Source organism: Malus domestica, chromosome 12 (assembly GCF_042453785.1).
Source record: "Malus domestica chromosome 12, GDT2T_hap1".
Taxonomy (NCBI): Eukaryota; Viridiplantae; Streptophyta; class Magnoliopsida; order Rosales; family Rosaceae; genus Malus; species Malus domestica.
The window spans coordinates 18,357,134-18,382,536 of NC_091672.1; the positions used below are offsets into that span (position 1 = coordinate 18,357,134).

Here is a 25,403-nt window from a genome sequence, read left to right on the forward strand (position 1 = left end):
AGACTTAATTCTCTGGTTCCGAACTTGCACAAATTTAATTAGGGTGAGCATAAAGCTCACTAGGAACAGTATACCTCAATATATATATATATATATGTATGTATATATATATATATATATATATACCTTCCAACTTTCAATCTTCCCATTCATTACCTATAGGCCCCTCTTCCCCTAATTCTTTCCATTCTACCAACGAATAATCTATAATAATTCGCAAATCCAAATTGGCTAATTGTTCTCGGGTAGCACCTACTCTAGTAGTAATTTTTCTATTTCGAAATGTATCAAAGCCCTGGGTAGTAAAAAAAAGTGGGATACTGCATTTCTAGGATTGGATTTCATATTCGAATGAACCTCGTAATCGTAAGAAAGTAGGTTTTTTAGCTATGGGCCTAGCAAAAGAAATTTTTTGATAGGATCCTATAGGATCTCCCCCTTTCAATACCGGACATGAAAGTTTCCTCTCATCCGGCTCAAGTAGTTACACCAAATAAAGATAAAGAGAGGGGTTCCCACTTTAAAATTCTATAAAACCACAACTACTCCTTACTCAAGTTCCCAAAGAATATCAAGCAACATTTCATTGATCCATTCTTCGTTTTATCAGTTTTTTGAAATTTTTATTCAATTTTGACAGAAAATAAAGGAAATGTGAAGTTCTTAAGTAGTCTACTTCCCTTCGAATGATGAATCCCCTTACATTAAAGTAATTATATATATATATAACCATGAGTATATTATTTTTTAGTTAAAACACATTAGAAAAATTATATGTATGAATGCACAAAGTTTCTCTCTTCAAACCCATTAACTTGAACCCAAACACCATATTTCCCTTTTGTTGCCTAATTCCCTTTCGCCAGTCCCGTATTACCCTTAAATTATTATGCACTTTGGGGCTGGCCTGAGACCTAGTACTTGTCAAGAATTAGGCTCAACTACACAAAAGCCTTCCTCATTGCCCATTTCCCTATCTCCTTCACAAGAATCTCAACTCAAGGTAATCAGTTTATTGTTTAACAAATGAATGAAAAACATGTAAATCAATCCATCCAAGTAATCCTATAGGCAATGAGTTTATGAACCCAACCAAATAGATAAATATCAATCAATATGTATTAATCAGATAATAAATGAATAAATAATTATAAGGTTTCCCAAGCACCCCCTACCTAGTTCCAAAGCTACAATGTAAGTCCATGTAACAGCCAAACTAATCAAGTATCTTGGTCCAACTCATGAGTTCCTATTCAAAGCATAAACTATCACTATTTAAGCACTCAATTTAAAATATAACTAGTATTATAGATAGACTTTGTAGAATACATACTTTAATAAGTATGTATGATAATAACCCAAACAAAACATACTTCAGTTTTCTAGTAAAATAGTTTTAAAACTAAAAGTTTTTGTATGGTGTAAATTTGTTATGCAAAATTAATATTGGATATCTATACAAACCCACCAATAATATCCAAATATATTATTACAATCATAACTCGTTTCCAACACCAAAGTTTGTTTATTGACTTAGATGACTAGTTCAAAAGTTTCATGTTTCAAAATTTCACCTTGAAATCCCTTCCTTCCTACCAATCCATTACCAAAACCTCAACATAAAAGACTCTTTCTTTTTGAGTTTATGAAAGCTCTCTGTTTTAAACAGTAACAGAACATAAGTATATTTTGAAATCAAAGAGGAAAGTGAACATTTTATAATATAAAAATATAGGGTTTTTGGCTGAAAGAGATTGACTATTGATTAACCAACCTCTTCAAGGACCACTAAAATAGAAAGATGAATAAAATAAAAGGAATGAGAAGTCTAACCAAAAGAAAATTACTTCAACTCTTAGCACCCTTTCTCATTCACTAGCTTTCTGAAAACTATAAAGTTTTTTGTCCGGTATTTCTATTACTGTTGATTCTCAAGAGAACTACTGACTCCCTATTTATACAGGCTTTTGTTTCTTTTTAACTGGCTAAAAAAAACCTCTTACTTATCCTAACAATCATGATGCCTAACTCTAGACTCTTCACCACGTGCTTCTTAGACCTCCTGCTTCCATAGACTCTACAAGTTCTCCTGGAACTAACACTCAAGTGACACAAGTCATCAAGCCACATAAATTGAACACCTTTTGCTTGCTAGCAGTAAGAGGAGGATTCATCTGACTACCACATGGTAACGAGATTGAGATGAAAATCTTAGCAAATGATAATAACATACCTCCTGATTTTAAATTCTTACGTGGTGGTAAGAGAGAAAGAGGCATGGAAATCACAAGCTCAATTGTACAGTCGTAAGGAAATAAAAACAAACTTACCTCATGAATTACTTGTTGGCTACTCCAATTTGGCTCTAGATAAGTATGGAATTGAAGACCCAAAGACAAAACTTATTTCTTGCTTCTGAAATTCGAAGAGAGAAAAAGCTAGGGCTTTTTTTTCCCTTTTCAGAGTATGGTAGATTTGAGAAAAGGAGATTGTGGACTCCTTATTGGAGTTATCATCCAGAAGAAAGAAACAAATAAAAAAATTAATAAATTAATAACAAAATATTGTATTTGTCCTTTTTGTCAAAAGTATATAGTATTTATATATATAATGAATCTCAAACATATGGACCAATTTACATATTAGTCTAACTATATATATTAGAGAGTTAAATCATACACTTGCACTACTAACTAATTAAAAAAAATTTGGGTTCTCACAATCTACTCCCTTAAGAAAATTTCGTCCTCGAAATTAAAAAACTTACCGGAGTGAAGGAAAAGTTATGTGTATTTTGTATGCATCTTAGTCTCCAACTCCCATGTGGTTTCTTCTACATCACCATGTTGCCACATAACTTTGACCAACATAATAGTCTTCGTTCGTAATGTCTATTCTTTGCGATCTACAATATGAACTGCTCTTTCTTCATATGACAATTGTTCATCCCTACTTAGCTCTCCCCAATCAATGACATGAGATGGATCAGGTTCATACTTCCGTAGCATAGAGACATGAAATATGTTGTGAATACCTAAAAGTTGAGGGGGCAACGCTAGTCTATATCACTTAGCCAATTTGTTGCAGAATTTCAAAAGGTCCAATAAATCTTGGAGATAATTTTCTTGATTTTCCAAATCTTTTGACTCCTTTGCGAGGTGAAACTTTCAAAAACACAAATCATCGACCTCGAACTTCAATGGTTTCATTCTTCGATCTGCATAGCTTTTATGTCGACTTTGAGCTGTTATAAGACATTGCTTAACTGTCTTGATCTTTTCAGTAGTCACTTGTACAAGGTCAGGTCCTAATATTACCTTGTCATCTATTTCTGCCCAACAATTAGGTGATCTACATGGTCTTCCATATATTGCTTTATATGGTGCCATTTCAATGCTTGACTGGTAACTATTGTTGTAGGAAAATTCAGCGAGTGATAAATGATCTTCCGAACTTCCTCTAAAATCTAAAATACATGCCCTCAACATGTCTTCTATGATTTGGATGGTTCTTTCGAACTGCCGATCTATCTGTGGATGAAAAACAGTATTAAAATGTAGTTGAGATCCTGAAGCTTATTACAAGGTTTCCCAAAACTTAGAAGTAAACTTGGAATCCCGATCAGACACAATTGAAATGGGAATTCCATGTAATCTTACTATTTCTCGAATGTAAAGCTTTCCAAGTGTTTCAATGGAATTCGTTGTCTTAACTGGTAAGAAATGTGCATACTTGGTCAAACAGTCTACAATAACCCATACTGCATCTCGGCTTATTTGTGATTTTGGTAGACCTATCATAAAGTCCATTGTGATATAATCCCATTTCCACTCAGCCATGGGTAATGGTTGAAGTAAACCTTATAGTTTTTTATGTTCAGCTTTCACTTGTTGACAAATGAGACACTTTGCTACAAATATTGTTACATATTTCTTCATACCATTCCACCAAAATTGACGTCGAAGATCATGATGCATTTTTGTACCTCCAGGATAATCATGTAAGAAGAACAATGGCTTTCCCAAAGAACTTCATTCCTTAATTCAAGAATTTCAGGTACAAATAACCTTCCTGAGTATCTTAGTCCACCGTCTGCAATCTCATGTGCTGTTCCACTTGCAATCTTAGCTTGGATTGACTTCGACAAGGAATCATCTTTTTGCGCTTCAATAATCTTTCCGCCAAAAATGGTTGAGTAACCAAATTGTATAGATAAACACAATCCTTCTTTATGTCTACATGCAATTTAAACTGACAAAGAGTTTCTATCATTTTCCATTTTTGAAGATGCAAAGTTGCTACAGTTCCTCTTGATTTTCTGCTCAAAGCATTTGCCACAACATTTGCTTTTCCTGGATGATAATGTAAACTGAAGTCATAATCTTCAAGGTATTCCATCCAACGCCTTGCATTAAATTCAACTCCTTCTGTGTGAATAAATACAACTCTTATGATCTGAAAAAAGTTCGAATCGCTCACCATAATGATAATGTCTCCATGTTTCAATGCATGAACAATAGCTGCTAGCTCCAAATCATATGTTGGATAATTTCTCTCGTGCGGCTTCAGTTGTCGAGATGCACTCTATTTGACTGCATTAAAACATAACCTAATCCACGTAGTGAGGCATCGTTGTATACCACATAACCTACATCTCGTTCAGGAATAATTAAAACTGGAGAGGTAGTCAACCACGTCTTTAATTCCTGAAATGATTCTTCACATTGGTTGTCCCACATAACTTAACTCTCTTCTTTGTCAATTGGGTTATTGGTGCAACTATCAGAGAGAAATCTTGTATAAACCGTCTACAATATCCAGCTAATCCCATAAAGCTTCGTATCTCATGAACATTTTTTAGTTGATCCACCGCTTCAACTTTGGAAGAATCTACTGCAATTCCTTTGTTAGAAATTACATGTCCCAAAAACTTTACTTCAGTAAACCAAAATTCACATTTGGAAATTTAGCAAACAATTGGTGTTCCCTCAAAGACTGCAAAATGATCTTCAAGTGTTCTTCATGTTCCTTCTTGGACTTAGAGTAGATGAGAATATCATCGATGAAAATGATCACAAATTGATCTAGATGAGATCAAAAAATTCTATTCATTAAGTCCATGAATGCTGCTAGGGCATTTGTTAATCCAAAAGGCATGACCAAAAATTCATAATGGACATAACGAGTTCTAAAAGCTATCTTTGGTACATCTTCCACCTTCACTCGAAGTTGGTGATAGCCAGAGCGAAGATCAATCTTTAAGAAGAAACAATCATCCCTTAATTGATCCAATAAATCATTAATTCTTGGCAAAGGTACTTATTCTTCACAGTAACTCTATTGAGTTGCTGATAATCTATACACATACGAAGAGTTCCTTCTTTCTTCTTCACAAATAGAGCTGGTGCACCCCATGATGATGTACTAGGACGAATGAATCCTTTCTCTTGTAGCTCCTGTAGTTATACCTTAAGCTCTTTGAGTTCTGCAATGGTCATACGGTATGGAGGAATAGAAATTGGTGTTCTGCTAGGATATACTTCAATGGAAAACTCCACTTCTCTTTCCTGTGGTAGTTCTAACAAATCTTTTAGAAATACATCACTTAAATCCTTCACTATAGCAATAAATTCCATTTGCAAGTTGTTTGTATCCTTCATTGCAATGCATGTTATTAAATTCAAGTAACTGCATTCTCTTATATCCAAAATAAATTTGGGCTTAACTTTGTTTCCAACTCCATGGAAACTAAATGTTTCGCCATCAGGAATCTTAATAGTCACTCTTTTCTTACACTCCAAACTTTCTATATTTGGAAAGAAAAATCACAAGTACAAAAACATGTTTGCACAAAGGTAACTTACGCGACGCAACAAATTTCGTCGCGCAAAGTATGTTTGCGCGACGCAAAACAGAAAACGTTGCGCAAACGGCCTTTGTGCAACAACACTTTGCGCGACGAAGATTAGCATCGCACAAGATTTTGGTGCCAAACCAAGATGCTTTACTGCTTTTTTCCCAACTTTGCACGACGCAGGTACACTTGTGTTGCGCAAAACAGTTTTGCGCGACGTTGGTGTACCTGCGTTGAGCAAAGGTTTTTTTTCTTTTTTTTTTTTCTTTTGGGGTTCTTGAATTGCCTTTTTCTTTTATGGTATCCACTTGTGTAAATGTTTTAAATTTACGATCAAATTAGTTCATTGTATTCATATAGGATCAAGGAGTGTGGCTGTAAAAAAATCATCAAAATCGGAGTTAAAACTACCGTTAAATGGTGATTTTTTGTTTATAACCGTCGAAAAGGTTTGTCCCGTTACTTGATATCTGAATGTTTATTTTTTGGGATTTTTGGTGTATGCGATCTCGAAACATATACAAATAGATTTGATGGTTGGATCGTTGAAACTAGTTTCGTACAATGTGTATCCCATCAAAACAATAGATTCACTAATACTTTGAGTTTATTTATACTTTCATTAAGTATAACATAAGATTTTGTGATATCCACTAGTGTAAATATTTTAAATTGACGATCAAATTAGTTCATTGTATTCATATAGGATCAAGGAGTGTAGCTGTAAAAATCATAAAAATAGGAGTTAAAATAACTATTAAATCGTGATTTTTCGTTTATCGTCGTTGAAAAGGTTTGTCCCCTTACTTGATATTTGAATGTTCATTTTTTGTGATTTTTGGCATATGCAATCTCGAAGCATATACAAACAAGTTTGACGGTTGGATCATTGAAACTAGTTTTGTACAATGCGTATCCCATCAAAACAATAGATTCACTAATACTTTGAGTTTATTTATACTTTCATTTAGTACAACATTAGATTTTGTGATATCCACTAGTGTAAATATTTTAAATTGAAGATCGAATTAGTTCATTGTATTCATATAGGATCAAGGAGTGTAACTGTAAAAAATCATCAAAATCGGAGTTAAAACTACCAATAAATGGTGATTTTTCATTTATAACCATAGAAAAGGTTTGTCTTGTTACATAATCTTTGAATGTTTATTTTTTGCGATTTTTGGCATATGAGATCTTGAAGCATATACAAACAAGTTTGACGGTTGAATCGTTGAAACTAGTTTCGTATAGTGTGTATCTCATCAAAACAATAGATTCACTAATACTTAGAGTTTATTTATACTTTCATCAAGTATAACATAAGATTTTGTGATATCCTCTAGTGTAAAAAATGACGATTGAATTAGTTCATTGTATTCATATAAGATCAAGGAGTGTAGCTGTAAAAAAATCATCAAAATCGGAGTTAAAATTAGCGCTAAATCGTGATTTTTCGTTCATAACCGTCGAAAAGTTTTGTTCCGTTACTTGATCTCTGAATGTTTGTTTGTTACGATTTTTGGTGTATGCGATTTCGAATTATGTACAAACAAGTTTGACGGTTGGATTGTCTAAACTAGTTTCGTACAATGCGTATCCTATCAAAACAATAGATTCACTAACACTTGGAGTTTGTTTAAACTTTCATTAATTATAACATAAGATTTTGTGGTATCCACTTGTGTAAATGTTTTAAATCGATGATTGAATTAATTCATAAGCCAAAAAAAAAAAATTTAAAAAAACTTTGCGCAACGGAGGTCTTCGTCGCACAAAGCTGTTTTGCGTGACGCAGGTGCACCTACGTCGCGCAAAAATTTTTTTTAATTTTTTTTTTTGCCCTTTTGCTTTTCTTTTGGGGTTCTTGCATTGCCTTTTTCTTTTGTGGTATCCACTTGTGTAAATGTTTTAAATTGACGATCGAATTAGTTCATTGTATTCATATAGGGTTAAGAAGTGTAGCTATAAAAAATCATAAAAATCAGAGTTAGAATAATCGTTAAATCGTAATTTTTCGTTTATTGTCGTTGAAAAGATTTGTCCCGTTATTTGATATCTGAATGTTTCTTTTTTTACGATTTTTGGCGTATGTGATCTCGAAGCATATACAAAAAAGTTTGATGGTTGGATCATTGAAACTAGTTTCGTACAATGTGTATCCCATCAAAACAATAGATTTACTAATACTTTGAGTTTATTTATACTTTCATTAAGTATAACATAAGATTTTGTGATATCAACTAGTGTAAATATTTTAAATTGACGATCAAATTAGTTCATTGTAATCATATAGAATCAATGAGTGTACCTGTAAAAAATCATCAAAATCGGAGTTAAAATAACATTTAAATGGTGATTTTTTGTTTATAATCGTCGAAAAGGTTTGTACCGTTACTTGATCTCTGAATGTTTATTTTTTACCATTTTTGGCGTATTTGATCTCGAAGTATATACAAATAAGTTTGACGGTTGGATCGTTGAAATTAGTTTCGTAGAATGTGTATCCCATCAAAACAATAGATTCACTAACATTTAGAGTTTATTGTTAATTTCATTAAGTATAACATAAGATTTTGTGGTATCCGTTAGTGTAAATATTTTAAATTGATGATCGAATTAGTTCATTGTATTCATATTGGATCAAGGAGTTAAGCTGTAAAAAATCAAAACCGTTAAATTGTGATTTTTCATTTATAACTGTAAAAAAGGTTTGTCCTGTTACTTGATCTGTGAATGTTTATTTTTTGCTATTTTTTGCGTATGTGATCTCAAAGTATATACAAACATGTTTGACGGTTTGATCATTGAAACTAGTTTCATACAATGTGTATCCCATTAAAACAATAGATTCACTAATACTTAGAGTTTATTTATACATTCATTAAGTATAACATTGGATTTTGTGGTATCCACTAGTGTAATATTTTAAATTGAAGATCGAATTAGTTCATTGTATGCATATAGGGCCAAGGAGTGTAGTTGTAAAAAATCATCAAAATCAGAGTTAAAATAACCGTTAAATCAATATTTTTTGTTTATAACCATCGAAAAGGTTTGTCCCGTTACATAATATTTGAATGTTTATTTCTTGCGATTTTGGCATATGAGATCTCGAAGCATATACAAACAAGTTTGACGATTGGATCGTTAAAACTAATTTCGTATAATACGTATCCCATCAAAACAATAGATTCACTAATACTTAGAGTTTATTTATACTTTCATCAAGTATAACATAAAATTTTGTGATATCCACTAGTGTAAATATTTTAAATTGATGATCGAATCAGTTCATTGTATTCGTATTGGATCAAGGAGTGTAGTTGTAAAAAATCATCAAAATCGGGGTTTAAATAACCGTTAAATCGTGATTTTTCGTTTATAACCGTCGAAAAGATTTGTCCCATTACTTGATCTCTGGATGTTTATTTTTTGCTATTTTTTGCGTATGTGATCTCAAAGTATATACAAACAAGTTTAACGGTTTGATCGTTGAAACTAGTTTCGTACAATGCGTATTCCATTAAAACAATAGATTCACTAACACTTGGAGTTTATTTATAGTTTCATTAAGTATAACATTTAATTTTGTGGTATCCACTATTGTAAATATTTTAAATTGAAGATCAAATTAGTTCATTGTATGCATATAGGGTCAAGGAGTGTAGTTGTAAAAAATCATCAGAATCGAAGTTAAAATAACTGTTAATCGTGATTTTTTGTTTATAATTGTCGAAAAGGTTTGTCCCGTTACTTGATCTTTGAATGTTTTTTTTTTTTCGATTTTTTACGTACGTGATCTCGAAGTATATACAAACAAGTTTGACGGTTGGATCATTGAAACTAATTTCGTACAATACGTATTCCATCAAGTTTAATGGTATATATATATTTATTAAGTAGCTTTAAATTTATCATTGTAGTTCGGATCAAATTTTTGTTAGAAAAATATATTATTGTGGGTTTTATGTAAAAAAATTTGAATTTGAAGAAAGCAAAGTCATATTTTCAGCAAATTTTATAAATATTATATTTTTTAAAAAATATACCTTGCACGACGTCACAATGGGTTGTTGCGCAAAACCACTTTGCGCTACGCCATAATGTATGCATGTGCGCAAGTTCTTAAAATTTGGCAGCGCAATTGTGTTAATAGGTGCTTTTTTTGAATTTTCCTAAATTTGGACAAACATTTCCCCCACAACCGGTCTCTCTTCCCTCTCTCTCACTCGGTCTCTCTCTTCCCTCTCGCTCATCTCGCCTTCTCTCTCACTTTGTAGCCTTCCTCCGGTCTCTCTTCCCTCTCTCTCACTTGGTCTCTCTCTTCCTTCTCGCTCATCTCGCCCTCTTTCTCACTCCTCGTCTTTCCTCCTCATCCTCTCCTTATCCTCTTGACGAGGAAGGTGGTGAAGATGCAGTGCAAGACTGAGGAGGTGGAGCCTGGAAAGTTCGTCAGGAAGTATGAGCAGCTTCTCATGGACTGCGCTGGCCGGGAAATCCCAATCTCTCTCATTCTCTCTATCGTTTCTCCATTTCCCTAAAACGCAATGGCAAATTGGGAATATTTTATCTAGGGTTTCTATGAATTATTGGAAATTGCATGATGGTGTCACTTTGATTTTGTCATATCGTTTTGAAATTGGCCTGTGATGTTTTGATATTGTATCGTTATTGAAATTGGCCCGTGATGTTTTGATGTTTGAGAGCTCTGCTTTTCGGGCTTGTTGATGCCAACTTTACACTCTGAACCTTTTTTTTTATACATAATTTCTGAATTTTTTGTGTTGATTTGGGTTTTTAAACGATTGGGTGATTGGAAAGGCAACAAATTAGAGTCTCTGATTCGCTTGTTTCGAGCGTAATTAGTGCTGTACGTTGCCAATAAGAAGATGGGAACTGAGATTTTGGCATTTGCCTTTTACTTGCAAAAGGTTTATGCATTCAGATGTTCCCACATCCAAATTAAAAATTCAAGTTAATTACATTTGTGTAATTTAATTGGGGCTTGGAAAGGCAGCAAATTAGAGTCTCTGATGTTCTAAATGCAGTGGGGCTTTCAGTGCTGTAGGAAATGTTATCTCAGATGATAAGGACAATACAATATTTCTGTGAATTGTTAATTTGGGGATTTTTATGCTATTTGTTCCTTGATAAATTGTTTGAGATTAATTTTTGAGACAATTCCATAGCCCCCTGATTTAGTTAGGTTATATACTTTCTCGCTTAATACTTTTATACCTATGCATTCCATTCCTTAATCTTGTGAGGATGACTACACAAGCATTTGAAGTGTGACACCTTTAAATCATGACTTAATTATAAAGCAGAAGCTGTGGAAATTGAAAATTATTGGTTTATTACATTCTGGTATGTGTTTTCTTCTTGAAAGTTTGAAACACTTCAGAAATGTTTAAGATATAGATATGGAACTCCATTAATGTTGTATGATCTATGTGGAGGCTACTTCTTGTTATTGCAGCTACTTCACCTTTGCGATGTATTCAACCGTTGCTTCTTCTTTGTTCTATGGTGGAAAAGCGCACTGCTGTTCTCCAAGAAGCAACATCGCAGCTTCCCCCGGAGACCCCAATCGAGGATGTCACTATACTCGAGAATGTAGGTCTTCAGATCATGATTGAGGTCTTGGATCAGAAGTTCGGTCGTCGTCATGGCAAGGTTGTTCAGTGTATGGGGAAGGTGGGGGTTCGTGAGACGGGTGCCTCATCTTCCAAATCATCCATAGGAGAGGTCAATGCCCTAAATGAGGAAGTGACAACCCTAAAAGATCAGCGTGGGGCCTAGGGTGAGCAGATGAGGGCCTAGGACGAGCAGATGAGTATGATTGTACTGGCCTTAAAGATGTTCGGCCTCCAAATCCCGATGCCAGCACCTGATCTTGCTCCACCTTCGACTTCCAAGCCACTTTGCCCAGCCGATACCCAGTAGCATGATGTATTAAACTTAGAAGACTTGTAGTTTTTTCTTTTTTGTTTGGACATATTGTATGTACATTTTCATATATTTTATAATTAAATATTTTTTCTTGGTTTATTAATTATTGTTTAGAATTTAATTACAATATTTATTAAAAATTAAATAAAAAAAATTTTGCCAAAAAAAATGGTTTGCGCAACGAAGAAGAGATATACGTTGCGCAAAATGGTTTTGCGCGACGTAACGCAAAGTGTTTTTTTTACTAGTGAATACATTTATGAGGAGTGTAGAATGAGATTTTTGGAGTGCTAATAACACTTCCCTATAATATATATTACTTGAGTATCAGATTAAGATATGTAAACCTAAAAGCAAACATATAGCCAGGAACAATTCGAGAACTAAACTATACATGCTACAGTAATTGGAATTGAAAACTACAGACTTTTATATAGAATCAAACCAATGAAATCCTTTATTTTTTATTTTTTATTTTTGGGGTCATTCATTAGAGTACAATCATGTAATTCCAGTAACCACCCCCCACACACACACATATATATATATATTTTTTTTTGAATCAAAGTAGGTCGCGACTGTTGTATTTTAGTCGGTCGGGGGGCTTATACGACAACTCCGCTTCCTCGTCTTGCTTCTGGCAAAGCTTCTACTTTGCTTGCTTCTCTCACGCTTGCTTGCGCAAAGGCTTAAAGTCATTTTCGCTAGGTCCAAAAGCTTCCGTCAAAGCGAAAGATCTGATCCAACAGAAATCCCGCATGTTGAGCGCAGCTGATATGCAGAGTACAATCATGTAATTCCAGTAACCCTCCCCCCCCCCCCCCCACATATATATATATATATATATATATATATATTTTAAATAAGTAACATTGCAACGTGTCCTTTGTATTATCAAACAGAGAGTATACATACATACATACATACATACATAAATATATATATATATATATATATATATATATATATATATATTTTCTTTTTGCATAAGTACCAAAGAAATATATAGTTAGAAACACACATATTATATATGTGTTTGTGTTTTTTGGGTGATATGTGTGTGTGTAAGAGATCTCATTTTCTTATAAAAAAATGGAGACTAGTTCTAGAGCCCACTCCACATTATACATGTCTCATTCATAAAACTGACATCATTTTCTTCTTCTTGCTCTAGGATTCCTGCTGAACAAAATCAAATTGATTGTCATAAAACTGTTAGTAAAATTACCCCTCTGAGCCGATAACTAATTATTATGTTGATGTTCAAATATTTGGTAAATCCTTTTTTAATTTTCATTTTTTTTGGGTCAAAATATGGTAATTTTCAGAAGCAGACAATTCAGAGTAATACCACTGTAGCTTATATAGTTAAAAAAAAAAAAATGAATGCAAGCAAGCAAACTTGATTTGGCCAACATCTGAATGCATTTTGGATCTAATTCACCGGTGTTGATTGTTCAGTTAGGGTGCCTAATTCCCTTCTCTCTTTTGCCTTACTACACCCAATTCCCATGTACCTTACATGTATTTGCTTGCTGATATTACATATCGTTGGTTTCCAGGATCAACCTGATGATGTAGTTCCTCCTCTTGTGGCTGGGAGCTGTGAGGCAGAGTTGTTGTAGCCAATCACTTGTAAAAAAATATTGGGAAAATGGCTGAAGATTCGATTGGCGATGATTCTGTTGACTCACCTGTGGAGGTTCAGAAACCCTAAAAAGAATGTTGGGATAATGTCGTGATCGAAACTAGTGGGATGAATAATTTTGGACATGTATGCAAACATATCGGCATGAAATAATTGATGATTAAAAATCCAATTATTCATGATTTTCCCGCATCTCTCCTTTCGTTTCACATAAATTTTTCCAACATTCTTCTTAACTAAATAGAAAAAGTAAAAGTTGGGACTCCTATGACCAAAAGGAAACAGTTTTAGAATTGGATTCAGCTTCCAAAGTTCTTAAGAATTTAAAATATATAAATATCTGTGCGTGCATTTGCATATTATTCACTATTGCTGCTAGCTTTCTATATTTTCCTTTTGATCGTCTGGTGACTTGCGATATGGAAGTCGTCTATCACGAGATGAGCCAGAATTTTTACTGTCACGTTGATTCACTTGACACACAAGTACTACACCCCCTCGGCCATCACGAGCAATATTCTCCTTGGGTTCCACTTGAAATCTACTTCGAAATCTCCAGAAACTACAGCTTCTTCGACCGCGATCTCTCACAAGACGGAACCCTAACCCTGGTTCACCAATCTGAAGTGCAAGTCAGAAGTTACGAAGGCAAAAGAATTGATGCGTGCTGGTTTGGAACCCGAAACGAATACGTCAGACCCTATCTTTCTCAGGTGTTGTCCTTTCTTAAAATTCCTGAGGACATGCACAGTGATTTAGTGGAGACGATTATAGACAGGGGTATCCAAATCAGAAACTTGGATTCCAAGAAAGGTCCTAAAGTCCTGCGTATGAGGGTTGGTATAAAAAAATACCATGACTGGATTCGTTGTGAGTATTGTTCTAAAAAAAAACAACTCGAGAGGGATGCGCTGATCAAGAAGACGCTAAAGAGGGTTAGAGTGGTGACTGATGCTGATGATGTTAATGAGGTAGAGAGAGGCCGAGGAAGAAAAAGACGACGCGTAGTGCGTGAAAGTGAGGTTTGCTCTATTTGTTTGGAAGAGTTTGTTGTGGGATTAGAGGATTTGAGGTCCATGCCTTGCACTCATGTGTTTCATGAAAACTGCATATGGAGATGGTTCGAACGGAGTCACCTTAATTGCCCTATCTGCCGCTTCGAGATTTTTATTGAACGTGGATCACAAGACGAAGGCGACATTAGGGTTTAAGCTATTCTAGTTAGCTGTTTTAATTGATACTTCGTTTTATTGTAATTTTGTACAAAATATATCATTGGTTGCATTCTTCTAAATGTAAGGATGAATTTTCTGGACATGGTTAGTTATGTCAAAGTATTCATTCTATGTGTGTATAGAGTGTTTGTATTCAGGGACAAACATTTTGACAATTAATGTTTACACTCTTTGTGATCCCTTATATTACCTAACATCGTAAAGTCCTCGTTAAGAGTGGTGTACAAGTTTATTAATCACTAAATGGCATTAAGAAATTAAACTGAAATAAAGAAATTAGCAGAAAATAAAAGAAGAAAAGATGTTATCGGGCTGTTGGAAGCAGGATGAGAGGCTTCCATAGATTAATTAGCGGACCTTCACTCTTGAGAGTCCTCATAATTCTCATCAGAGGTTAAAAAAAAAATCTTCCTCTTGGTTCAATTGCAAACCTGTACTGAGGTTTGACTGTACGGTACACTTAGCCATAGAGGCACAACAGACAGTTATGATAGGAACAAAGCCATAGAGAAAAGACAACAAGTAATTGTATATATAATCCACATTTGTTTCGGTTTTTGTTTTCGAAAGAACAATAACTTATTTTGTAAACCAAAACAAACTAAATTGCAGTTCTATGGCTTCAGAGACTCACATTGAGGTTATAAGCTATTCTGTTTCCGGGGCCTATTCTCTTCTGTCAATCCAGTAGAGGGAATTCCACGTTCTTCTGCAATCTCTTGTAGGTGAGAGGTGTTACTTGAGTTCCACCCGCCAATGATTAACAAACGATCTAGCTGTTCCTCAACGAGCTGGTACATTGCATTTCTTGTCGCTCCTGTAAAAGGAACACATAAGATCACCTTGTAAGTATCTCTAAATTTTCAAAAAATGTACGCAAACTATAAACTAGCTTCACAAAGGGTATGCACGTTGCTGTTGCTGTGGGGTATTAGACTAATAAACACAATCTTACAAGAAGATAAAACGCAACGCATGTTACAAATTATTCCGTGGCACACCAACTTCATAAAAATCTAAACCTAACCAGAAAAACCATGACTAGAGAAAGAACTTACCTGAGTAGCATCGCATATTGTGTTGAAGCTCACAAAGTGGTCATTGACATTTTCCACTCCATGCTTACGCATCATGGTCTTCTCTACTAATATTCCTGTTAGATTGCAGATGCAATCAATAATTTACTCTAATAATCTGTTCACTGGAGATGGACCAATCTCTTCGGTTTCCCCTTTAAGCGTTGTTGTCTGATTTGCAATCCCAACTTCTACCAGGTCTCTGCCTGGATCATGTAAGATATTTCTTAAATCATAAGAACAACAACAAGACATTAGGATTACGGATTTAAAAAACTAAATTTCAATAAATCAATTGTAGTTAACTTATCTTTAGAATACAGAAGACATGGCTGTTGTTGATTACAAAGGAGAGTCTTCAAATGGTAGTGTTCCAGTAATAATAGGGTTGTGGAACATGTGTATTATGAAAGTAGGGACATCCTTAATCTAGTGATTAGGGCTGCTCTAAAACCGCCTATTATACTTAATAGAGAGATATACCAAATCATTATTAAATCAAAATGTTGTCCCACCAAGGCATGTATAGTATATCTCTTACTTAATTAAGGTTCCAAATAGTCAACTAAAGTATCTTCAAGTAATTTTTTTCTCATAATAATTGACAACTCAAGACGAGTCTTACATTCTCCCACTTTGAGTGTCAATAACAACATTTTGATTACAGCAAGAATACCGTTACTCAAACTGAATGCAGAACTATACAAATTGAAATGCATATCTTTCTACATTTGTGCTATATAACCACATGCACATTCAATCCAAGCATACAGTTCCACTAACCAAAATGAACTCTAGCATGGTTCCTTGAATGAATTTATGTCAATTTAAACAATCTAATATAAGAATAAGAGAACAAGTAAAATACAAAATATTGTTTACAAAATTAAGATCTCTCATTAAAACTTATGAACAAAAGTTAAAACAAAATTTACTCTTAAACTATCAGCCATTAACACTTCAATTTTTCCAAACAAAAGGCTAGCTTTACTCTCACTGGCTAAAAGGGTCAAACACTTCAATTTTTTTTTTTTTTTAACAAAAGGCAAGCTTTTACTCCACTGATTAAAAGAGTCAAAATTTTGTAAATGCCTATACCATGGAACAAATACCTTTTGAATACTCCCACTAGTAAAGCATTAGTTGGGATATACAATTATAGAATTTGTGAGCTCAAAACACATTTAAAAATTTTCGGACCTCATCTATATTCCAGATAACTATAGAGAAGTGGTTATTGTGACTAAACACTGCACAAAAGAGTTAGGAAATTTTGCTCATCAAGCATTTAACAGAAATAAAACTTTAATTGAACGTTTTCTGATCGCAACAAACATATAATTCCAGAATTATCTTTGGATAGAAACTAATTATATTAGGTTTGCATAGCCAAAACATGAAATATATGAGCAAATGTATATAGCTTCAACACTACTTTTGAGCTGATGAAGTATATACAATTTTGTCAATTTCATGCTTCACTATACATTGATTATAGTTGGACTTAATAAAAAAAAACAACTTAAGTAGATTAATTATCCATCAATAAGATATAAACCATAAGCTCAATTTATTGAACAACAACACAAGAATTAATAAGCAAAACACTTTTGAGCAAAATATGCTCATTAACCCTTACTGGATGTGAATCTGGTGCTATTGTATTACCAGTTAATAAGTAGCAATAGTGATTCATGGCAAAAGGATCTCTAAGACTACGTGGTTGCAAATTTCCTGTAAAGTTAGTTCGTAAGTAACAAAATTGAAGATTGGCAACTTGATGAGGGAAGGAAATGGTCAGAGAAAAGTTCATTTCATTTGGGACTGTTTAAAATTACCAATTTTTTTTTAGTGCTGTTATGTCCATCCCATTGTCTTATTTCTCACCACCTTGTATTTCCACCTGTAACTAAAGGGAGAAAAAGAACAAAGCTATTTCCACACCAAACATTATTCCTAAGATATCCTTAACGGTCCAATATTGTTTTCTCCTTGAATCCACCCATTATTCCCTTCATTAAAAACTCAATATTGATGAATTTATTGGTAAGTTGATCGTTCCTCAATTTCCCAACCTTTTAGATATGTAAATTGCCTTCAAGCATCTAATTAAAACAAACAAATAAAACCAGATAAAAATAATCTTTTGCTATATGAAGACCAACTTTCATAAGCTTTTTATGGTTTATTAAACTCTCATCTCTTTGTCTATTTCGTCATTTGTCAACCAAATCACAGAACCCATCTGAAGAGTACCTAAACTGTTATTTGTCCTACTACAGACAAACCCAAATTTTTAATTTGTTCTATTGTTCTCACTACTTGTGTCTATATCACGAATGTTTTCTTAAATTTAAAGAATTGAATATAATCTTTGCTCAATCAAAGATCAATATTAGACGTGATATGAGGTGGAAGGAAACAATGACTTAAACCTTGAGTCTTCACTTGGTTTTGAGTTGGGTTGGGTTGTGAGAAGTGGTGGGGAGCCGGAGAGAGACAAAAACACTTTCTTTACATTTTACCTATGTCCTTCTATGTAATTTTTCAATCATGTAAGCTTGTCATTATAACTTTGATAAAAAAAAGTGGGTGCAATAATAAGACAATAAAGTGGACATAGTAGCATTTTTTTTAAGTAGTTTGAAAATCAACGATTAGAACTTGCATATCTAATGAATTTTTACAATGATTAAATCTCGCATAAAAGATTCACCAAGTGGGATGTAGCTATGTATTGTAGCGGACTCTTATATTTTTTATTTATTTATTTTATTTTATTTTTTAGGTGAGCCGAATCTTAAAATTAGATGTCAAAAAATTAAAATCAGCCCAAAATCGCAAAAGCCCAACAGAATGCTAGATGTGTGGACTAGGGTAATTCATTATAAGTGGCCCAATCCGGAAAGGTAAGGAACAAAAAAAGTGAAAAACATTAGCTTGAGAAGAGGGGCATTCCGAGAATTGAACTCGGGACCTCTCTCGCACCCTAAGCGAGAATCATACCACTAGACCAAATGCCCTATTTAACGAAATGTTCTACTAAATTAAATTTTATATTTGGTGAATCATACCACGCATATTCTCTCTCCCTATCTTGAAATGTGGAAATAATGCGTTATTGTTAAGCAAAAGAAACTCACTACAAGTTCACCAAAAAATAAAAAATCACTACAAAAGCAACTATGCCCGATTCGAACCATATTATTGATAGCTCATTATGAAGTTGAGCCCATTTGATCTCTCTTAGTGTATATAATGGGCTAATTATACTAAAGTCTCCTCAGGTTTATCATGTTTTTACTAAACACCCTCATGTTTGAAACATAACACTAGCCCCCTTTAAGGTTCTAAATTTCTTTCACATAATCCCTTTAGTGCTGACATAACCTTAAAATATTTTCTTAAAGACAAATTTGCCCTTGTTTTTAATTACTTTAAAAATAAAAACAACCTTTTTTAAAAAAAAACAATACAGGGTTTCGTGACACACCCCAACCTAGATCGAGGCATACTGGTCGTCACGTGAGAGTGACGTAGCCATGTGCACAGTGCGGAAGCAATATTAATGTATGAAATGCGAATAAATAAAAACCAAACCAACTAGAGTACTAAATAAGATAAGGTGAAAGACAAGAATAAGTGTGACTACACATAACCAGAGCGTAGGTATCCTAGGTGCAGTCCAACACGACAATTACTAATTATACAATACCAAAGATGGTCCTACATTTATGATAATCTGTCAGAGCTGCCGTGAATTCCTCGTGAGCCACCAACGAACACTCATACCTAAAACATGGAGGGGTGTAAAACAGAAAGTGTGAGTGGGCAAAAACAAAGCTATTCAAAATTATTTCACTATAAAAAAATAGTAACCCCTTGCTGTAAAACCTGTATAATTCCCATAAAATAGCATATACGATTATATCCCAAAATCCTATTCAAAATAGAAAATCCACCGAATATACCATGTCAAATCTCAGTAAGAAATAAGTAAGCTAGGTGAAATAAATGAATACGGAATAATATGCAAGCCGGAGTCACATAACGCGACCTGTACGGCTGGATCTATAACTCATCAACTAGTTCTCCACACACAAGTCAAAACCACCTAAAGTGGTATGTATGACAGACTGGGTGTAAATAAGTACGCTTAAGTGCTACGGTCACTTGAAGGCTGTGCGAAGTATCGCAAGTCACCTATGAGTCGGAACCACCTAAAGTGGTTTGTACGACAGGCTGACACCTGCTTTGGATCCAAGGTGAGCAAGTGGCGCGAGAGGTGAACAATCACGTGAAGGCTAGGCCCTATTCTCGGGCAGAGCACTAACACCAGGGTGCATGATAATAAGCTAAAAATATATCTCAGCACTAATGTACTCATTACCATCACTACCATCAATATACTCACCTATAGCTTACCTGAGCGTCCACAACGTCGAGCAACAATATATATGTAACCATAATAATGCACAATTAAACATAGAGAGCATTTGACATGGCATTTCAAAGTATCAAACCATTTAATTAAGTTTTCTAAGAAAAATACCAAGTATATATATACTGAAAACCAAAAACCCACTCACTGATATGTAGAAGGGTCGTAACCCCCGAGCCTTACTTGACTGTGCTCGTCCTCATGATAGGTCTCACCTATATGCGAAACAACTATTTGAATGTTATTTTTAAGCACATAAACAAAACTAGGTAATAACGTCTCATACATTGCTCAATTAGGGTATTTGAATATACCACCGTAACTTACTCAACCTCAAGAACAACCCTATATTTAAAAAAAAAAATTCCGACCACTCACGTGCCGCCACAAGTCGGCCAAGGCAAGGCCAGACTCGCCGCCCATGCGAAGGCATGTGTCTGACACACTAACGGATTCCCTAATGGCGTTAGGGAATATTCCTTTAAATAAAAGCATATGTCGTTATTTTTACCTGAGCCGTTAATCGCCGTTAGGAATATTCCTTCAAAATTGACGGAATATTCGTCTTCTTCTTCAGTGAGTCACCGGATTTCGGCGCCGTTGTCGGAAACTGGGAAAATCTTCAAACCATCATTTCTCACTCATTTTAGCACCAAAATCCATGAAATTTATATCAATATGAAGCTTAGGACTAGAGGAACACTTTCTTACCACTTTTAGGTCCTAAATCCAACGAAATCTTGCCGGAAAATGATAGGAGCATATTTATGCGCCTTAGTTAACTAGTTCTTACGCATTTTCGTTATGTTTTCTTAGTTTAAAGTAGTCTTTTAAGCTAGTTTCATGTGTTTTCAGGTTTTAAGGGCATATTACATAAAATGATGCAATTTGGAGCCTTTTGGAGCAAAATGGAGCTTAGATTGAAAAGTACATGCTTGGAACACAAGGTTTGGACAAAATTGAAGATTTGAAGATTTGAGGATTCCTAGTCCAAGAAGGATTCCTAGTCCGAGGAGGAGTCCTAATTGAAGAAGGATTCCTAATCAACGAGGGATTCCTAGTTGAAGATGGATTCCTAGAAGAACGAAGATTCCTACTCAAACGAGGTTTCCTACTTGAAGTAGGAAAGCTAAGCATAAAAGTTTCCATTTTGGGTTGATCTTTCCTAAACCTAAATGGCCTTGAGTTTAAGCAATCTTAGAAGGTTCCTAAGCGTTGAAAGACACAAAGAGGGGTTCTAGAATATTTTCTCATCCTTGTCGTGGGTTAGGGCCTATTTCTTCTTGGTTTTGGGCTTTCTAGAAGCCCTATTTGCTCACCCTAAACCTGCCGCACCTTTCCCCTTTCTAGAAACCCTTTGCCTTGCCTTGCAAGGCATTCTAGAAGGCTCATCCTTTACCCTATCCATCCAGCCGCACCCTAGGCCTTTTCCCATTCAAAATCTGATTGTTTTAACCTATTTTCTGATGGATTTGGTTTCTAGAAGCCCTAATCTGATTGCCCTAGGGTTTTGGGTGCCTATATATACTCATTAACTCCCTTGGCCGAAATTACCACCTCCTATATTCATAAATCACGCCAGAAATTCACCCTTGTGCTCGGCTGCAACCTTCCACCACCATTCACCATAATTCCTACCCAAAAACAACCCTTGCCGCACCACCCATCAACCCTAAACCTTCCCATACCATTCCCCATCCATTCTACACCATAAATACCACCCAAAACCTGTTCTAAACTTCTCTGTCGCAGCAAGGAGGAAGGAGAAATCTTGGATGCGCTTGCTGCCAAGTTGGAGCATTCTAGGTGTTTTCTTTCTTTGGATTTTAATTTCTAAGTTTATGTATCTTTGTTTTGCGAGTATGAGGAACTAAACCCCCCTTGGCTAGGGGGGATTCAAAACCATGATTATATATGTGAAATAAGTTGATTACTTCCAGTTATCGTTGCATAAGTCGTGAATACAATTTGCTGAACTGTTTGATTTAAAACTTATTCTTGTATGTTGATTGAGAGTGCACGCTTAATTTGCATGCTTGAATTTGGTGCTAGGATATAAGTTTGTTTCACCTAATCGTTATGAATTTATATTCGCAAGTAGTGAAGGTCGCTAGTCACGATCGTCTTAAGTAGATTCCTGGCAAGAGGATCATGCTTTTCATAGTTACAAATGCCTTTTCGATGCTTATGATTTCCAAAGGACGTAATGATTCTAACTTGTGTCTTTATCATGCTGTTCATATAGAGAACTTGTTAGGAATAATTTGGTTGCGATGCATATTCATCCAATTCAATGATTCTAGGGAAATCTGAAGGTTAATTTAAGCGGACCTAATTAACTTGGAGTGTCGAGGTTCATAACTTGATGAATTGATAACTGGAAATTGATTTACGTTGCATATATTTCATGTGTGGAGAAGAACCCATTTAGCTATTCCATCGTTCATTGATTCATCACAATTTTGTCTTACAATCTGTTTTCTTTACAATCTGCCCATTTAATTTAAATTCGTCAAAAATCAATCCCCCTTTACTTTGTTGAGTCATATTAGTTAGAAATCAATTTAGTTTGTGTTTTAAGTGTCTTGAGTCAAATTATAACCAATTTTCGTCCAAATTCTTCCTTGGTGTCAGAAATTGCCCAGAAAGTGTTTTTAAGGCAGTTTTGAGTGTTTGTTTGCTGTTTTGAGTCTTTTGGTTTGTTTTGGTGTTTTAAAGTTTAGTTTTGCATTCTTTGAGTCTAGTTTAGTGTTTTAAACTTGTTTTTACGTATTTGAGTCAGTTTTCAAATGATTTAGCAATCCCTCATAATCCCCGGCCTAGAACGATCCCTACTTACATACTTTGCTACAATTGATAAAAAGAGGGTTAATTTGAGTGCTAGTTAATATCATATCAAATTTTGATGCCGTTGCCGGGGATTAGCAAAGTTGCTAATCCCTTGTCTTGAGTCTTGTTTAAATTGTTTAGTTTTCTGTGTTGTTTTTAAATTTTGCACCGTGTGTGTGTGTTTTGTTTTTGTGCCGTGTATAGGCACCTTATTTCCTTACTTGTGCCGAGTCTATTAAGTTGGTTACTAGCCTTGTTTGCTCTTGTGTGCAGGTACTAGTTTATGACCCGTAGCTCACAACCTGTTCGTGAGCATATCTTCGACTTTGACGGTGATTTTGAGAGGACTTTGAGAAAGAAAAAGAAATTGCAAGAGTTTAATCCACCTAGCCCGGAACCTGACCTTGAAGAACAAGTTCTAGAAGAGGAGGAGGAACCCACGGTACAAGTGGGTGGAGAAGTTCAAGGCATGGCCATGGACAACCGTACACTCAAAGAGCTTTCCGCCTCGGGTTTGGATAATGCCGCACCATTGTGTATCCAATATCCCACGGCTGCTCAAGGTAAAACCGAAGAGTTCGAGTTAAAGTCAAGTTTGCTCCATCACATTCCAAAGTTTCATGGGCTGTCCATGGAGGATCCGAACAAACATTTGAAAGAATTTGAAGTGGTGTGCTCAAGTATGACTCCGGTTAACGTTGACGGAAGTATTTTAAAGATGAAGGCTTTTCCATTCTCTTTAATGGACAAGGCCAAGGATTGGTTATACGAGTTGGCTCTCGGAACAGTTACGTCTTGGGAGAGTATGAAGAGGGCGTTTCTGGAGAAGTTTTTCCCAACTTCTCGCATCATTCTTCTTCGTAAAAAAATAAGTGGAATTCAACAAGATGAAGGTGAGTCTTTTCCTACACATTATGAACGATTTAAATCACTTGTTGCTTCTTGTCCACAACATCAGATGAAGGAGGAGTTGCTTTTGCAATACTTCTACGAAGGGCTCCTACCACTAGAACGTCAAATGCTCGATGCCTCGGCAGGTGGAGCATTGGTGGACAAAACGCCCGTGGCTGCAAAAATCTTGATTGCTAATCGAGTGTTGAACGCTCAACAATACGAGGGTGTAGGCCAAAGAGGACCCACACGGCAACAAGTTCATGAGGTAAGTTCCACATCCAATATTCAAACTCAGTTAGCTAATCTTACTTCTATTGTTTCACAGATGGCCGAGGGAATGAAGATGCAAGGACCCATGGTGTGTGGCGTATGTTTTATCCAAGGACATGCCTCCGAAAAGTGTCCTCAACTCATCGAGAATGGTGGATGGGAGAGCGCTAATGCCATTGGGTTTCAAAGCCAAAATCAGCCAAGACATGATCCATACGCCAACACGTATAATCCGGGGTGGAGAGACCATCCAAACTTCAAATGGAGAGAGCCCCAACAAACCCAACCACAAGGGGGCTTTAGGCAACAACCCCCGGGCTTCTACACCAAGCCATACGCACCCACACAAGCTCTTCCACAACCTGCCCAAACTATTTCAGGTAATGCTTTGGATAATGATACACTTGTTAAGTTACTAACCACTTTGACTCAGGGGCAAGAAAATCAAAACAAAAGGGTGGACAAACTAGAGAAACAAATGGGACAGATTGCCGAAGTTGTTGGGCAGATTATAGACCAAGGAAAACTCCCTAGTTCTACCATTCCAAACTCGAAGGGAGGCTTTGAAAGTGCAAAGGCCATACTCTTGAGAAGTAGAAAAGAGATTGGGGCAGGTCCTACACCATCATAATCAGGTCCCAAAGAGGTTGAAAAACTGCAAATTGAAGAGGAGGAAGCAAGCCCACTCACGGCAAAGGTGGGAGCACCTTTGCCGCAAGCTTCTAATGTCCCCAATCTGTCCAAATTGGCAAATAAAGGTAAGAATGTGTCAAATTCGGGTCTTACTAATGTTTTTCCTTCGGATGTTCCTTTTCCTAGTAGGTTTATGCAAACAAAGAAGGAGGAAGCTGAAAAGGACATCCTTGAGACATTTAGGAAAGTTCAAGTAAACATACCTTTGTTGGATGCAATCAAGCAAGTCCCGAGGTACGCCAAGTTTTTGAAGGAGTTGTGCACCACTAGGAAGATGATGTCGACTAAGGAAGTGGTAAAGGTAGGTGAGAATGTGTCCGCCATCTTGCAACGCAAACTACCTCCCAAATGCAAAGATCCGGGTAGTTTTACCATTCCTTGTGTCATTGGTAACACTAGATTTGAATCTGCCATGCTTGATTTAGGTGCTTCTATAAATGTTATGCCATATTCCATTTATGCATCTATGAACCTAGGAGTATTGAAAAATGATGGTGTTATCATACAA

General features: G+C 35.4%; 1 protein-coding gene and 1 non-coding gene across 2 annotated transcripts; one reads left to right on the plus strand and one right to left on the minus strand.

Annotated features, from left to right (window-relative positions):
* Nucleotides 1-13,876: 13,876 nt before the first annotated feature.
* Nucleotides 13,877-14,668, plus strand: LOC139189848 (uncharacterized). Its single transcript, XM_070809091.1, has one exon. It carries the CDS (start codon nucleotides 13,877-13,879, stop codon nucleotides 14,666-14,668), a length of 792 nt encoding a protein of 263 aa, XP_070665192.1.
* A 4,049-nt stretch (nucleotides 14,669-18,717) lies between these two features.
* On the minus strand, nucleotides 18,718-18,791 carry TRNAP-AGG (transfer RNA proline (anticodon AGG)). The gene has a single exon. It is a non-coding gene; the product is annotated as a tRNA-Pro (tRNA).
* Between the last annotated feature and the right edge of the window lie 6,612 nt (nucleotides 18,792-25,403).